Source organism: Lepidochelys kempii, chromosome 24 (genome assembly GCF_965140265.1).
Source record: "Lepidochelys kempii isolate rLepKem1 chromosome 24, rLepKem1.hap2, whole genome shotgun sequence".
NCBI lineage: Eukaryota > Metazoa > Chordata > Testudines > Cheloniidae > Lepidochelys > Lepidochelys kempii.
Window position 1 is genome coordinate 11,738,149 of NC_133279.1, and position 17,119 is coordinate 11,755,267.

General features: G+C 52.4%; 1 protein-coding gene across 3 annotated transcripts in view; it reads right to left on the reverse strand.

The window, feature by feature from the left end:
* CADM3 (cell adhesion molecule 3) overlaps positions 1–15,537 on the reverse strand; it is a 152,798-nt gene extending 137,261 nt beyond the window's left edge. The window contains exon 1 of one of the 3 annotated variants that reach the window (XM_073322545.1): positions 14,996–15,306. In XM_073322545.1, the coding sequence (XP_073178646.1) occupies positions 14,996–15,071 (76 nt within the window). In that variant the 5' untranslated portion in view covers positions 15,072–15,306. Of the gene's footprint in view, positions 1–14,995 lie in introns of all 3 variants that reach the window. The other 2 variants (XM_073322543.1, XM_073322544.1) reach the window with 2 other exon arrangements.
* Positions 15,538–17,119: the final 1,582 nt, after the last annotated feature.

The following is a 17,119-nucleotide window of genomic DNA, read 5'->3' on the forward strand; positions in this document are numbered from 1 at the left end:
CCCTGTTGGTCTCACTGTGCGGGGAAGGATTCCACAGGGGCTGCTGGATTCTGAGCATTTCTGAAAGTCTGCTCTGGTGATTTTGAAGATAATCTGGAAAATATGAATTGAGTAACCAATCCAGTGGTGTCTGCATGAGTCTGCAGGCAGCTGGACACAATATTTCTGCAAAACATAAGAACTGTCCCATTCATCTCAAAGGGGTATTCACTCTCATATTTAAATTGCCATCTTTGGCTGTTCTACTGTTATAGTGTTGCACCCATCAGCCTACGAGTACATTGCTCATTCTTTCACAGCTAATCATTTTAGCAGAAGCAGCCAGCTACTGTGTATATCTCACAATCTCAAACTGCCTCTCCAGTGGCCAAAAGCCCCGATCATCCTTTCTATGTTGCCACCTCCTCCCCACAGCTTCTTCCATGCCTGTGTGGACAAAACAGTTATAGCTCCTTCAGTACAAACATCTGAGGTAGCTCGAAAGCAGAAGACAAGGGAACAGCACAAAGTAATGACATTAATCTCAAGGCCAATAATACAGAGACCCATGCTGAGCAGATCACTCATTTCAAATGCAGGAAAGCAAAACTAATACACTAGAGCCACCTAGAACCCAGGGCCTTGCCGCACTACAGCTCTAGAACGCAGAGCCTAGCTATGGATTTTCCAGCCTGCCACACTACAGTGCTCTAGAACCCAGAGCCTTGCCACATGATTTGGGCCCAGCTTTCACAATCACTTGGACCTTGGATATAACTGACGCTGGCACAAGAGTGATTGCAGGGTGCTGGGATGTGATAACATCCTCTCCCCAAATGGAACCCACCTCCCCCCGCCCCCATACTTGCACACTCAGGTGCTGGGCCCTTGCCACAGGATGCTGCATTCCAGGGGTTTGATCAAGTTATCAGTTGCCTACTGCACTTAAGCAGAGCTGAAGGACTGGAACATGGCTGGTCATTAGCAATCAATAGGCAGTTAATAGGAGCCCTGAGGCAGGGTGTGCTGGAAAGGAGCGAGCCCAGGAGAATCTGCTGAGGAGGACGGGTCATGGGGCAGTCTTTAACCTGCCTTGGCAGGTTGTTTCTAGACAAGGGCGCAATTAGAGCCCCCCTCCCGCATGGACAGGTGTCACGGAGTGTGGGGGAGTCCAGGCCCTGCACCCCTCTTCCTAAGATTCACCGTGACTCTCAGTCAGCCAGTAAAATGGAAGGTTTATTGGACAATAGGAACACAGTCTAAAACAGAGCTTGTGGGTACCACCAGGACCCCTCAGTCAAGTCCTTCTGGGGGGCAGGGAGCTTAGACCCCAACCTTGGGGTTCCCTGCTTTCCACCACCCAGCACAAAACTGAAACCAAAAACCCTCCAGCAGGCTCTCTCCTCCAGCCTTTGTCCAGTTTCCCGAGCAGAGGTGTTACCTCCCCCATCCCCCTCCTGGCTCAGGTTACAGGCTCTCAGGTATCCCATCGCCAATGAAACTCCCCTGCCACATTCCCAGGTCAACACCGCTCTCTACTTCATCACAACAGGTCCCAGCCCCAGGGCCCTATGATCATCACAGACACACACTGTACAAGGGGCTGGAAAGCAGCCCCCTCCCCAGCCCATAACAGGACTTGGGGAAAGGAGTAGAGCCTTGGGCAATGGACTGTACTCCCCTCCATTTCCTCCCCTGTCCCCCACCCCGGTGCTGCCCCAAACACTCCGGGGGCTGGCTGTGCCCACACATTCCTGAGGTGCAATATGGGCGAGCTCAATGGCAGCAAGCAGGGAGAAGCAGCCACTCTGATGGCAGCAGCAGCTCCTGCCTGTGGCTCTGGCAGCCAGCCGCACAGACACAGGCTGCTGCTGGCTGTGTTTCCCAGTGGTGTTTACACTTTCACACAGGGGTGGCGGCCAATTAGCTCAGCAAAATGCGGCAACATTGTAAGGGAATCTCAGTGCAGGGCATAGCCACTGCCTGTGCATCCAGCACTGCGTCCTCTCCCTGCACAACCCCTAGCGGGCGTGGAGGAAGCATGTTCCTCCTGGCACAGCCCTGGGCAAGTTTCTGTCCCTCTCCCTGCACGACCCCCAAGGGAGGGGAAAGGAGGCTGGTCCCAACTCTCTCTGTCTCAGGAATCTCATCCTCACCCCAGATCTCAACAGCCACAGAACCTTTCCAAGACCCTTCAGGGCATGTATTTACAGACAGCAGAGTCCAGCCAGGAAGGGGCTGCACATCCCTGAAATGAGAAAGATTTGCAGGGAATGCTGGTAACAAGAGTGTGCAATGCAGAGTCCTGCTCATCACCACCCTGTGGCATATTTAGCCAAGGGACGGACAGTAGCAGCTTGGGAGCCAGTGCTATTCCAAGCGCATGTCACCAGGGCAGAGTCTAAAGCAGAGGCATTCACAGTGAGCCCTGGACTAGCTGGACAGCGTGAGGAGTGCCCCCTGCTAGACTCAGGCAGGAGCATTCCAGATTGAGTTACATAGATACAAACCAAAGCATCCAGAGCCATTGAGGCAGAGACAGGGGCAGCGTTGGGGAGGATCCAGCCAAGCTTGGGTCTGTAAGGAAAACATGCACGGTCCAGCCACTCCTATGGCTCTGCTCTCCCACTGCAATTACTGAGCATCACCTGTATCCAGGAGGAAGGACAGGGCTGCAAGTATCTATGGGGAAGGAGCGCAAGCAGCAGAGCAGGGTACAGCTGTCCCTAGTATCTGTGCAGAAGGGGGAATCCCAGGACAGGCAGTGGGGCACACAGGGCTCTCCTGCCCCTTCCATGTCCTGCTCTCTGCATTTGATGGGCCACATGTTACCAGCTAGCTTTGGGACCTGCTGGAGAGACTCTGCTGCAGTCTCTGTGGGGACAAGTCCATGCAGGAATCACTACAGCCAGGCCCCCATGGGCCAGCAGCATGAGTGTATAGTAGACCATGAGCAATGAGACACCTACCAAACACGGCACCATGGACCAGACTTTCAGATGCTCTGCACAGACAGACATCTAAACTAGCAGTGTCATTTTTGTGTGGGGTGCAGAGCTCTTCTGAAAGACTGGCCCCACACGCCCCGGAGCATAGCTCAGGAACATGGAACAGTTATTCTCATTTATCAGCAGATCAGAAGATTGGACTGAGAAGCCCTTGTCCCACACCGATTTACACCAGTAGAACCCTATTGAAATCCACAGTTCCTTCTGATTTACCCCAGCATATGTACGAAGAGAATCATGCCCACCCCTCTGCGTTACTTGCATAGTAACAGTCGTACAAACACTGTGCACAACAAAAGGAGCTTTTACACAGTAAGACACTAGGGTGCCCCTGCTGCTGCAGCATTTCTGATTTCTTGCTTGGGCTGTTAAAAGTCTCTGTTAACATGAAGCCAACTGGTGAGGTGGCACTGCTCCGACAGCCTGCAGGTCTCCTCTCCTGAGGTTGTGGCTTTTACGCACTTGCCTTTTCCATGGATGTTTCTTGGCTTGGTGGTCTGACACGTCTCCGGGGCGTGAGGGCCAGAACAGCCTCTGGGCAGCAGGACAGGGTCTGAGCCCCTTTGAAGACTGTGGGATCTCTGCACGATGATGCCAGAGTTTCTACTTCAGGGCCAATCTCTGATGTGCTTGTTGCCAATGAAGCAGGTGATTTGGTTGGATAGTATCTGGTGTCTCGGGCCATCCTGCCCCTCAGAGTGGGGTCCTAGGGCTGCTCTTTGCTTTACAGGGATCTGTGTGTGTTCAGTGAAATTGTCATGCAGAACCCTAGCAGCCAATGTCGTTCAAAGAAAAATGGAAAATAAAAATTATTTTTCCCCTGGGAGCTACAAGAACATATAAATAAGAAACCCTAGAAATAAGGGCTGGAAACCCCTCGGAGCCCACACCCTCTCCTCTGCTCAGGGCATGTTTCCTAGTGATTTGTCACAGCTAAATCCTTTAGAAGTCCCATGAAAAGGGGCAGGAGCCCCATTACCTGGAGACTGTCTCCTGCAGGCTCATCCAACAGGGCACAAAACTTAGAAAGTTTGTAGACCTGGCACCAAACAGCCAAATCTCCTACTGGCTCCCAGGCTAATGGGAGAAGGAGAAACAATTTCAGAACAAAAAATAACCCTGGCCATGGAGAGTCATTCACAGTGAATCCCGGCCACTGGAGAGCAGCGGGTTCCAACAATGAGAGTCGCCATCTAGCAGGTGTGGCAAAATCAGGTTAACCTGAAGGACAGTTCTCTCCAGCAGCTCTGAGTGGTGCCTTGGACCATTCAATCCTGTGCATGGAGCAGTCCCTGTCAGAGGAGAGGGTCAGAGCCCAGCATGGAGCACTACAGTGTGACTGGGAGGACTGCAAACAGTATGCAAAGCTGCCAAGTCTAGGAGAGGTGAAGAGCAGAACCCACCAGGGACAGCTCTATGCAAATAGTCATTACTACGCTTAGAGAGACAACATGTAGGAGGGAATATCTGGACTAACTTCTGTTGGGGAGAGAGACAAGCTGTCAAACAACACAGAGCTCTTCTTCAGACGGTCGTCTTTACTGTGCTTGTTGTTCAGCTACTTTGCTGAAATACCAGAGAATGGAGAAGTTCCTAAGGCCAGGCTAATGCCAAAGATGGATGACACAGATCACCACAGTTTGGGTGCCATGAGCACAGCTCCATTAGCAGCTGAATGGGTAAATACCCTTTTATATGAATAGATAGGGGCCTGACATCTCAGCTGCTGGCAGTTTCCACCCATCTGTCTGAGGACTTGGCAGGGCAGCAGTATATGGATTTATAGACTCTGCTACCAGAAGGGCTACCAATGCCATTTCTTTAACAAGAAACTTCAGCTTAGAAAGTGATGGCTATAATAAGAGAGTTGGGATGAACTTAGAGCTGTCAGGAGCCTATGTCATGGAGTGGCCCTACACTGAAGTCAGAAAGAGTGCTCTTTCCTGTGAAAGGTGGTCTCTCCAGCAGTATGATGGGCCTACGGGAGACGGCACTGAGTCCATGGTGCATGGGAATCCCACAGCATTATTGTTTCTGAAGATGATCAGGTTTTTAGTTTGCACCCAGCTTTTACCCTTAAAAACCAGAGTAAGGGACAATACGGACTTGACATGCAGACATGAAAACACATGGAGAGCAGAAGCAACAGCAAATTCCATTTCAAGAGTTAAGGTCCAAGCCAGTCAACAAGAGTTTTGTCACTGACAACAAAGGGGACAGGTCCATCCCATGAATGTTCAGCAAGCTAACAGCTGGCACAAGAGACCAAAGCATTCATGGTGTGACAAGTCCTGACCCCTGGGTATATACTCAGACAGCTGGCCCAAGCCACTACCCATGCTGTCATGACCACATCACTATTTTTTGGCACTAGGTTCAAGGAGAGCTAGCAAGTATACAACTACCCGAGCAAGGAATCACACCTCCCAGCTGCTGTGTAGATGTATGCAGAATGGCACCACTGTCATTTCAAACCAATTCTATTAAGCTGGTGTCCAGCCCCATCAGCAAAGGCACTCTCAATTTAGTTTAAACCTGGCTTCTAGTGGTTCCTTAGCAAGTTAAGCTAAACAGATAAGCCAGGTTTAAATTGAATTAATAATGTCCACACAGGGCTTGGCATCAGTTTAATTAACTGGTTTGGAAAGCAATCTCATAAGCAGAATGAAAGGGTGTTGGCTGGAGAAGGATCCATCACGCTGAAAGGGGACACTGCCCAAAGAGAGGAGCAAGGGGAGAATGGGGAGGCATTGACACCTGGGTGGGCAGCAGCCAGAGTTCACTCCTCTCCCTGGTGAGTATTACTGGACAGCCTCTCACTTTGGCCTCTGCTTCTGCTACGCACTAAGGCCCCGTGCAGTTGGGTTGTGCTCATCAGCTGGTCACACTGGAGAAGCGAGGAGGATTTCAGGGAACAAGCTCAGGAGTTCACAGGGTGGCTGAGGATTGCTGAACAGTCACAACTGCGATGCCTCTCATTCAACTGGACAGATGCTGACTTTCTGCTCCAGGACACAGCTATTGCCCTCTCTCCTCAAGCAAGTCTTTGGCCATTTGTAATACTTTGCAAATCCCTGCAAAGAGGACTCCGAGGGCCCAGAAGTGATGCTCTGCAGCGAACAGTTCACAGAGTGATGGACTTGCCACAAGCAACTTTGCCTTCATGTTTTACAATCACAGCACAAGACATGGCAGTAACAGAATAATGCAGCCACCGAGAACGTCACCATGCCACAGTGAATGCCATTCTGCTGCCGCCACAGAGGTCAGTGCCGCGCTGCTGCAGAAGCAAGATGCCTGGGGTCCCACTGAGCTTCCGGAGTTCAGGCCACTGAATTCAGAATAGTCTCCCTTGTGTATTCAGTCACCCTCCTGTCATAAAAAGCAGTTGCTCAGCGCACACTAGCCGACCTGATCTCAGACAAGGAGTGAGCTGGCGTGGCTGGTTTTATACATGGGTCCCAGTGCCCCTCACCCTGGGAGGCCATGTTGCTGACAGAGCTACATTTTGTGCCTCAGCCTCCCCATCCCTTGTTACTCTATTATTACTATTTGTGTTACCATAGTACACAGGAACCCAGGTGCAAGGCACTGTACGAACACAGAACAGAAAGGTCTCTATGTCTGGTTCCTCTCCCTCGTTACCTGTGGTCTCAAACTCCACTGCATGCCCTTCAGGACAAGCAGTGCCTGTATCTCCTTACATGTTTGTGCAGCACCAAGCATCCATGGGGCCCCAATCCTAACCAGGGCTTCTTGGAACTCCTAAAATATTAATAAATCATTGATAGAAGCAGGAGCTGGAGCGAGTGCCTAGAGCTCTTTGAAACATGGGATGGGGAGAAGCAGCAGCCATCTCTCCTGCTCCCCCTCCCAGCAGGAGAGACAGGACAGAGGGGAGCAGAGAGATGGTTCTGCATTCCAAACCCAGGGATGGTCATGTTGGAACAGAGCCCATCCAGGTGAGGGTGGGTCATGTCCACCTTTAGCCTCTTGCCAGTTTGGGTCTTCCTGGGGAGCAACTGAGATGTGCAGAGGATCACCAGAAAGCGAGCCCTACATCCCAGTGTCATTGTGTGACTCCCTCTCCACCTCACTAGGACTCTTGGTTTGTGGACTCCTAACTCAGGGCACAGAAATTAGCAATGGACCAACTGGTTCTAGTTTTGCTAACCAAAATGAGTCAGAGAAGGAACCAATTATCTCAAGAGAACCCTGCTGAGATTTGCTCAGATGGATCAGTTCTTCCATCAAGAGCATTGCCACGGTAGTGAGAACTGGTTCCTTTCTCAAGCCCTTGTGCCAGAGGAGCTCTCTCCACTCCTGTGTATATGTAGAAGGAGGGGGGCCAGACACAGTAATCCTTGCAATGGGTGCAATTCTTTAAGCAGGAGGTGTGAGTGAGATCCACTAAGCTAAGACTGCCCTGGACAGAGAGGTGGGTTCTGTGGGGAAGGGAGAAGCAGCACTGCTTTGGAGAAGGAGGCCATCTGAAGGAGGAGACGAGACTGTAGCTGGTGACCAGGAATTGCTCAGAGATGCAGAAAGAGCCCTGGCCAGCAGTGGAGCTAAGGGCTGTTTGCCTTCATCTCGGTGGAGAGTGATAAAACAAGGGAAGACACACATTCCACGTGGGCCAGCGTGAGAGGAGTAACTTTCCCACTCAGGCTGCACAGACATGGGCACCAGGGCTGAGGGACAGGGAGGGAGTTGCCTTTCCCATGCATTCTGTGTCTAGACAGCAGCCAGGCATTCTCTCTCCTCAAACCTTCTGACTGGAAGGAGACTGGAAAGGCACAAGGGCCAGGCAGGGACTCATTAGTCATTGCTGGCAATTGCAGCTCCCCAGCTTGTCTCGTTTCTTCCTCCAGCTCGTTGCAGACGTGCCCTCCACGTTCCCCAGCACAGCCTCTGAGTCAGTAACGCAGGTTATTCCCAAACCTGAGGATTGTCAGAGTGGAAGCAAAGTTTCAGCCCTGCCTTTGCAGCGCCAGCACTTCCCCTCACTGTCTGAGTACATGGCTGGGAGACTCTGTGTACCCTGATCTCTGTTATTGTTTTCAATCCAGTGTGTCTCATTGATCCTAATGCCTTTTGCCAGATAGCTGAGTTGTCGGTTTCAGCAATCCTGGTTCGCTGCTTGCTCTGCCTGACATTTAATAGACAGCTTCCCTGTTCTGTTGCACTTGTTATTCTCCGAGTCTAATAATGCAAAAAAGCAACCACAGCTGCATTGCCTCTTGGCTAGGCTTCCTGCAACAGAAAGGCCCATTCCCCCTCAGTGAGCCAATCTGAAGCTATCTGAGTGGTTTTAATTTTGTCTCAAGAGATTCACAAAGATTGCACTTTACTTTCCTCCTCCTTTCTCATGCCTATGGTGGAATCAGTTCACCACGGTTGCCACAACTTCCCCAGCCAACTTCTCCAGTGTGACATGGGCACACGCTGGCAGTGAAACAAGGTTTGTAGCATATGCTAAACCTTAATGATAGCCCTGAAGTCAGGAGTTGCTTTAGCACAAGTATGTGGATGTGCCTCTATCCAAGCCTAAGTAGTATTTGCAAAGGGCACAATGTACATCCTAACCTATTCGACATTGGTGAGGCCTCATCTGGAGTACTGTGTCCAGTTTTGGGCCCCACACTTCAAGAAGGATGTGGATAAATTGGAGAGAGTCCAGCGAAGGGCAACAAAAATGATTAGGGGACTGGAACACATGAGTTATGAGGAGAGGCTGAGGGAGCTGGGATTGTTTAGCCTGCAGAAGAGAAGAATGAGGGGGGATTTGATAGCTGCTTTCAACTACCTGAAACGGGGTTCCAAAGAGGATGGCTCTAGACTGTTCTCAATGGTAGCAGATGACAGAACGAGGAGTAAGGGTCTCAAGTTGCAGTGGGGGAGGTTTAGATTGGATATTAGGAAAAACTTTTTCACTAAGAGGGTGGTGAAACACTGGAATGCATTACCTAGGGAGGTGGTAGAATCTCCTTCCTTAGAGGTTTTTAAGGTCAGGCTTGACAAAGCCCTGGCTGGGATAATTTAACTGGGAATTGGTCCTGCTTTGAGCAGGGGGTTGGACTAGATGACCTTCTGGGGTCCCTTCCAACCCTGATATTCTATGATTCTATGATTCTAACGCGACTGCAATGGTTTCTCCAGCTCAAGGACAAGGAGCTCGCAGTCTGGCAAAGATGGGCTAAGAAATGACTATAGGGCTGAGGGACTACACTAAGCACCCCCACCCCTGTGAGAACTGCCCCACAGCCTCACTATGGTACAAATGTGTCCTACTGAAGAAAAATAACTATTGCAAGGATCTCGCGGTCATTTCTGTAGGACAGTTACAGTGCATCAGGTCCACTCAGTACCTGCCTGCCAAAAGCACACAGACCATGAACTGAGGCAGCAGATGGTGGCAAACCCATCTGATCAGAGTATTACTGAGCATGCCGCTACAGATTTGCTTAGGTGGGGCTCAAGGGCTTATATTAACATTAATGAACGCAACCTCCCAGTGAGACAGGTCATTATTATCATCTTCGTTTCAGAGGTGGAGAAATTAAAAGGCAGAGAGGCTGCTGACTAGACCAAGGTCACTCAATACACCTGTGGCACAGCCAATAGAGCCCAGAGCTCCTGACTCCCAGGGCTGCACTCTAATCATTAGACACTGCTCCCTCCCAGAAGCACGAATACCCATTTCAGCATCCTGTGAGGGGATGGCCTCATTCCCTGGGTGTTCACTGGAAACACATGGCACTCACCTAGGACAGGGAAATCTCCTCCCAGCACAGTGCTTCTGCTCAGCATGAAGCGCTCCTAGGGGAAGCCTGGGAATTCACATGAGGGTCAGGTACTTGGTGAATCTACCTGTCTCTAAAACAATGGACTTTAGGGCACACAGCTAGGAGAGTGTAGGAGGAAGGGCATGGGGGAGAACATTTTCTACTGTGCTGAGAAAGGAAGGATGGCCCAGTGGTTGGAGAACTAGCCTGGGACTTGGGAGATCCCATTTCAAGTCCCTGCTTGGTCACAGACTGCCTGTGACACCTTGGCCCCTTTTACTGTCAGTCCGCCATCTGGGATAACAGCACCCAGAGCTACTAAAGATTGTAAGGTGCTACAATAACAGGTGATATACAGGTACCTTCGGTAGATGAGGTCCCCAGCAGACCAGAGTCCAAAGCTTTGAAGCTTTAGTGTTCGGGGGTTCCCCATGTAGCTAGTGTACACTATTTTCAGATAAATAAAAGGTTTTGCTCCTGAACTCACTCACTTTCTCTTTTTTACTGGTGGGGTTCTTGTAGGCACAGAATCATCCTCTCCCCCACCTCGCATGCTCCCAGCCCAAAGACACCAAAATCTGCACAGTACATCAGCTGTGCAAGTGCACACACACAAAGCTACTATGGTGAAGTACCAAGACTTTTCCCAGAGTCCAACAGATCTGCTCCCTGGGCAACAGAACCCTTTGTGAAACCCCACCTCCTGTCTCTCGCTACAATGTTTGAGGTGCTGTGGGATACAATGCAGCCACTTCCCAAGGGGAGGAGACAGGTGGGGAATTTTATACTTGCAGCACCTTAACTCTCCCCTCTGAGGAGGTACCACGTTCCTCAGTCACACCGCCAGAAGGGATCTATTGGCGAGAGCTGTGCCAGGGACATATTCAGAGGTTGAGGGGTGCATGAGAGGGGGGTTTTAGGACAATCGGTGGCAAAGGACATTTTCCTGGGCCCACATGTCATCGACTGGTGAACAGCACAACATTACAGTACATTGCGGATGATACTAAACTAAACTGGGAGGAGTGGTAGATACGCTGGAGGGGAGGGATAGGATACAGAAGGACCTAGACAAATTGGAGGATTGGGCCAAAAGAAATCTGATGAGGTTCAATAAGGATAAGTGCAGGGTCCTGCACTTAGGACGAAAGAACCCAATGCACAGCTACAGACTAGGGACCGAATGGCTAGGCAGCAGTTCTGCGGAAAAGGACCTAGGGGTGACAGTGGACGAGAAGCTGGATATGAGTCAGCAGTGTGCCCTTGTTGCCAAGAAGGCCAATGGCATTTTGGGATGTATAAGTAGGGGCATAGCGAGCAGATCGAGGGACGTGATCGTTCCCCTCTATTCGACATTGGTGAGGCCTCATCTGGAGTACTGTGTCCAGTTTTGGGCCCCACACTTCAAGAAGGATGTGGATAAATTGGAGAGAGTCCAGCGAAGGGCAACAAAAATGATTAGGGGACTGGAACACATGAGTTATGAGGAGAGGCTGAGGGAGCTGGGATTGTTTAGCCTGCAGAAGAGAAGAATGAGGGGGGATTTGATAGCTGCTTTCAACTACCTGAAAGGGGGTTCCAAAGAGGATGGCTCTAGACTGTTCTCAATGGCAGCAGATGACAGAACGAGGAGTAATGGTCTCAAGTTGCAGTGGGGGAGGTTTAGATTGAATATTAGGAAAAACTTTTTCACTAAGAGGGTGGTGAAACACTGGAATGCGTTACCTAGGAAGGTGGTAGAATCTCCTTCCTTAGAGGTTTTTAAGGTCAGGCTTGACAAAGCCCTGGCTGGGATGATTTAACTGGGAATTGGTCCTGCTTCGAGCAGGGGGTTGGACTAGATGACCTTCTGGGGTCCCTTCCAACCCTGATATTCTATGATTCTATGATACAGAATGTCTTCCTGAGGGGGCAGTATTTCTCAGCCAATGCTTTCCTGCATTCATAGTGGGAGTAGACAGTGCTCCAGGTTGGCACTCACAGATTTTTTGGTTTTATGTTTTTCAGCCAGCATCACCCTTGCTGATATCTCAGCAAAGGGCCAGAGAACAAAGGAAACACTGACACGTCTTCCTGGGGGAAGCTTGCCATATCTTTTTCCATGCTGTACTCTGCCTGGGGGCTACACAGAGAACTTCAACCCACCACTCTCAACCAATACCACATGCATTTTTGTGAGCACTTGGAATTCACTCAAAAGTGTCTCCATGCACACTGACACCCAGTCAATTCACTGAACATAATCAGGCTTAAAAAACAATGAGGGTGATTAGCCATTGGGACACTTTACCAAGGGTTGAGGGTTTTATTGTTTTGTTTTTAAAGACCTGCTCTAGGAATTATTTTGGGAATGTTCTGTGGCCTGTGCTATACAGGAGGTCAGACTAGATGATCACAATGGTCTCTCCTGGCCTTGGAATCTATGGTATTCAGTGGCATTTAGCATGGCCTTTTTAACAGTCAAGAATGACACGGTGCCAGCCATACCCAGGTGACTCCTCTTTGAGACTTCATGACTGCCCCATGCTCATAATCACTAAGACCATCACCAGCTAGAGTGCATGGAGACTGCCTGCCTTTGGGGCTTTTGAATGGGTGTGGTCACATGACACCCTGCATCCAGTAACAGTCTTATCCTCTAGTGTGGGGTGGGGAAGAGGATAGAATCTCTCCTGTTGTGAAGGGCTAGCAGAGCTTCTCCTGTAGCTCAATGGGCAGAGCAGCTCCTACTTTGGGATCCAAGCACCTCCAGTTCATGCCCTAACCAGGACATTTCCTGGTTCCAGTTTCTCATCCTCCCCACATGCTGCAATACTTCATCCATTGTACCAGCCTTTGGTTCCAGTCTATTTTACCCCAGTAAGCATGCATCATGAAACCAGGCAATGAGGAAGTGTAAGGAGAGCAGTCCCACGCCCCTCCATCATTAGCACCTGCAATGCACACTGAGGAAAAGCTCATTCAAGACCTAACTGGGTAAAATACATGGCCACAGTTGCAGAGATGGTCTGAGAAGCCTGCCTGTACTGAACACTGGCCTCATGGTGACACCCCTCCTGGGGTGAGGAGGATGGATGAATGGTCCTCTACTTAGCATGTGAGTACACACAATGCTCTTCTACCTCACACCTCTAATTCTCCTCATGCTCTAATTCCACCACAAGTTGCTGGGCTAGATGCAGGAATTACTGGGAGAAATCTCCAGCCTCTGTTACGTAGGAGGTTAGAGTAGCTAGTAAGAGTCCTTTCTGGTTTTCAAATCTGTGAAACCCTTGTCTTAGCACTGCTGGTCCCTCACCGCCCACCTCAGAATTACTTCCTGCTTCTGATGAGTCTCAGTACGTGTACAGCAACACATAGGTGCATATATAATACTTTAAATATAAAGAGAGGGTGCAACTGACATGACATCAGTGCATGGTCATTTCAGACCCCAAGCCTGGCTACTGAGGTTCAGCCAGCATTTCATTTTGCAGCAAAATAGTTATGAAAAGCAATGCATTGCTTGCCTTTACAAAGCCTTATCAAAATTATGTTTGCTTTGTGGTACTTCATTAAAGGTTGTTTTGGCATGCATCGCTCTGCCTATTGTTGTTATACGTAATGGGTAAACACCCTTTGTCTCAAGGGTTATGGGGCTACAGAGCCACTCCATGCTTTCTGCATAATAAACAATCTGTATACAGAGTGCCAGCGGGATTTGAGAGATACTTGAACAATAGGACACATACAAATATGAACAGGTTTCTCTGGGAGGAACTGGTGGAATTGGTCTGTCTTCTCCAAACCCTGCTGCAGCCTTCTGCTATCTTCCAAGCACTTTAAACCCATCTAATTGCAGCACTGTATGTTCTAGCTTAATGGGAAAGGCAGATGGACTAACAGAGACACAAATGGAAAGCTGGCTAGGAAGATAAATAGGCAGAGAAGAGAAGACAGGCAGCAAGCCTGATAATGTTAAATAAACCTCTCCAAAGTGCTCCTGGAACCAAAAGCCAATCTCAGCCTCAACTCTAGCACTGAAGCCCTGCCTCAAAATGCAGCATGCCACAGCCCTGGCAGGACTGTGGTCACCTTTGGCACCTGTCTATCTTTAGCTGCAAGAGCACAGGCCTGCTGAGATGGTGACACGGCCAATTTGGGGTGCAGTGACTGAGGCCCCCGGCTCCCTATTCTGCACCCAACCCCCCTACCCCAGCATGGTCACCCAGTGGGAGCCATAGAGACACACATCATGGGGAGACTCTGATCCTTGTGGCAGGAGGGGCAGGGGTGCCAGCCTCTCTCGAACATTCCAGGGATGAGGGGGTGTGGAGCCAGCCATCCCTGTTCGCTGAAAAGGTGGCAAATGGACAGCCTGGGGGGGAGGGGGTGACCTTGATACCAGCTGCCCCAGGCTGGAGGGCCCCAGGGGAGACCCGGGGTGGCCCCTCCAGCTCCCCAGCCCAGAGCCGCGCGGCCAGCTCCGCTAGCTCCATCCCCCACCCCCCAGGCAGGGGCCCTGCCCCTCCCTTTCTCACCGCGCCCAGCTGCGCCGCAGGCCGCAGAGCCGCTGGCTGGACGCACCGAGACGCCGCTACACGGCTGTGCCCGGGAGACCCTCCCCAGGGGCGATGGCCCGGCCAGTCCAGCCCCCCCCCCCCCTTTCGTGACAGCGACTGCAGCCAGCGCCGAGCAGGGCTAGGAGCCGAGCCAGTCTCCAGGACGAGGACGGGACTCCGGAGCCGAACCCGGCACCGAGCTCGAAGAGGGGTGGGCAGGCGGCGGGCTGCGGCTGGGACACCTGCCGCCCTGGGAGCCTGGCTGACCGACATAGCGGCACCGCCCGCCAGCGGCAAGCAGCGCCCAGCGACCCCCTCCCGCCGTGCCCTGGCTCCCAGCCCCCGCGCTGAGCGCCGCAGAGCGGGGGACCCTCGCCTGCACCTGGCTGCACCCTAGGGGCGCGGCGCCCCCAGCCCCAGCGGGCTGGAGGCTGAGCTCGGCCGAACCGAGGTAGCGCTGGGGGGCGGGCGGGCGAGACGCGCCACCCCAGCTGCCAGGCGCCCGGCAGGAGAAGGCGGCCCCCGGCCCCTCTCCCAGCGGCTCGGGCTGCGGCGCTGTCCGCGGTCCGCTCCCTGGGCTGCAGATGCTGCGCCCGGCCTCCGCGACACAGCGTTTGCGGACAGAGAGCGGCTGGACCCCCCGCCCCGACCCCAGGCGGGCACCCCGCGGCGCCCCACTCACCGTCCTGCGAGAGGGTCCCGCTGCCCGCCGCCAGGCAGCCGAGGAGCAGCAGCAGGGTCAGCGCCGGCGGCAGCATGGTGGCTCTAGGGCTGCGGGGATCCTCCACGGCTCAGCCCCGCGGGAAGCGAGCGTCCGGCCCGCGCCCACGGCCACGCGCGACAGCGACAATACCTGCTATTGACTGAAGCCAGGGCGGGTGCTGCAGCAGGGGATTAAATAGAGCACGCGGAACGGACCATTAGGGCTGCGAGCGTAGGGGGACGGGAGAATCTTTCCGAACGTTTTCCCCCTCCACCCTCTTGAAACACGCTAGCTCAGCTCCCCCCCTCACGCATTGCCCCCCCTTGCAGGAGACTTGGTGCGGTCCGCATGCTCCGGTCCCCGCGGAGCGCGCTGCTGCTGCTCGCAGGGCGGGGGCTGGAGCGGCTGCAGGGGGCCCGTGAGCTGGGCCGGAGCTGCGAAGCAGCCGCGCCGGGCTCGGACGGTGCAATGCAGCCTTTGGGCGCGGGCGGGTCACTGGCACCTGCCGCCACTGCCTCTGGCGGCTGCTCGGAGGCAGCGGGACCAGCGCTCCCGCGGCGGGCGCACACGCACAGCCCACGTCCCTACAGACCGTGGGAGGCTGCGTCTCCCCGACGCTTTGTATCACGGCTGGGAAAACACGGCAGACGGCAGCCGCCAGCGCCAAGCCAAAACAAGCTACACCCGCTTCCAGAACACACCCAGCCGCGCCTCCGAGATCCGAGCCACCGCGGCGTGATTGTCCCTGCCCCAGGCTCGGGCTAGCCCGGGGTGGCCGGATGGTTTAAGTCATGGTGGGAAAGGGACGTGATTAAACCCATTTCCCCACTCGGGCTGTCACTGATGTCTGTGGAGCTGGGGTCTGTGTGAGGCAGACTGTATCAGTGGTTTATTGGTGAGGAGGGGTCTCGGTAGAGCAGACTGTATCATCCGTGTATTGGTGAGGAGGGGTCTGTGTGGGGCAGGCAGTATCAGAGGCCTATTGATGAGCGGGAGTTTCTGTGGGGCAGGCTGTATCATTGGTGTACTGGTGAGGAAGGGTCTCGGTGGGACACGCTGTGTCAGTGGTTTATTGATGAGGAGGGGACTCTGTGGAGCAGGCTGTATCATACGTGTATTGGTGAGGAGGGGTCTGTGTGGGGCAGGCTGTACCAGCTGTGGATTAGTGAGGAGGAGTCTCTGTGGGGCAGGCTGTATCAGCACTGGTATTGGTGAGGACACTCTTTGTGGGTCAGGTTTTATCTGTGGTGTATTGGAGAGAAGGTATCTCGTTGGGGCAGTCTGTATCACTGACAGCATCTCTGCAGACAGGGTCCATAGCAAATGTCCTGTAATCAGGATCCTTTCTTAAGAAGCTAGTTCTTTGTAAAAAGGGGGTGCTGCTGTGTAAATACAGCTCCAGTGGAGTTGTTATTGTGGGAGAAGTGGGTGTCCCATAGCCCTGAGGGGGGCCAGTGGAACCATCTTTCATCCTCCCTTCCACTTTTTTTATCCCTGGAAATGCCCCTGGCTTGCACAGGTGTCCCTGTCCTTTCTGTACTACACTAATTGGGACTGGCTAATGATTGCTGGCTGGTCCTGGTTGAGAAGCATCTGAAGATGTGCAGAGTAATAGCATTAGGGGAGGCTGGGGCATTTCCCACATGGATACTGTGGGAGACATGGGCAATGTGTAGAAAGGAGATGGAGAGTGCTGGTAGCTCTGCTCCTGAAGCCCCATTGTTGACAGCCCAGTTCTCTCCATTTTTTCAGGCAGCTCCAACCACTTTGGCACAGGAGTGAGTGAGGCTGGAATAAGACTCAGTCCTTCTTGGGCCCAAAACAACCAGTCTGTTTGGGATGTCAGCACCATGGAGAACCGAATGAAACACTGGTGTGTGTAGCTGCCAAGTGCATTTCTATCAGCTGTAGGGGAACAAATGTAACTGAGCATGATCAACTGATGTAGCATAGCCCTGAAGGCCTGGGACAAGGGGTCTCAGACTCTCAGTAGATCAAGGTATCATTCTAGAGTGGGGATTGTTGTGAATTGGGACATCTCTGTGAGGCAAGATCTGTCTGGGCCAGGGGGTCTCTGTGAGGCAAGGTGTTTCTGGGGTTGGG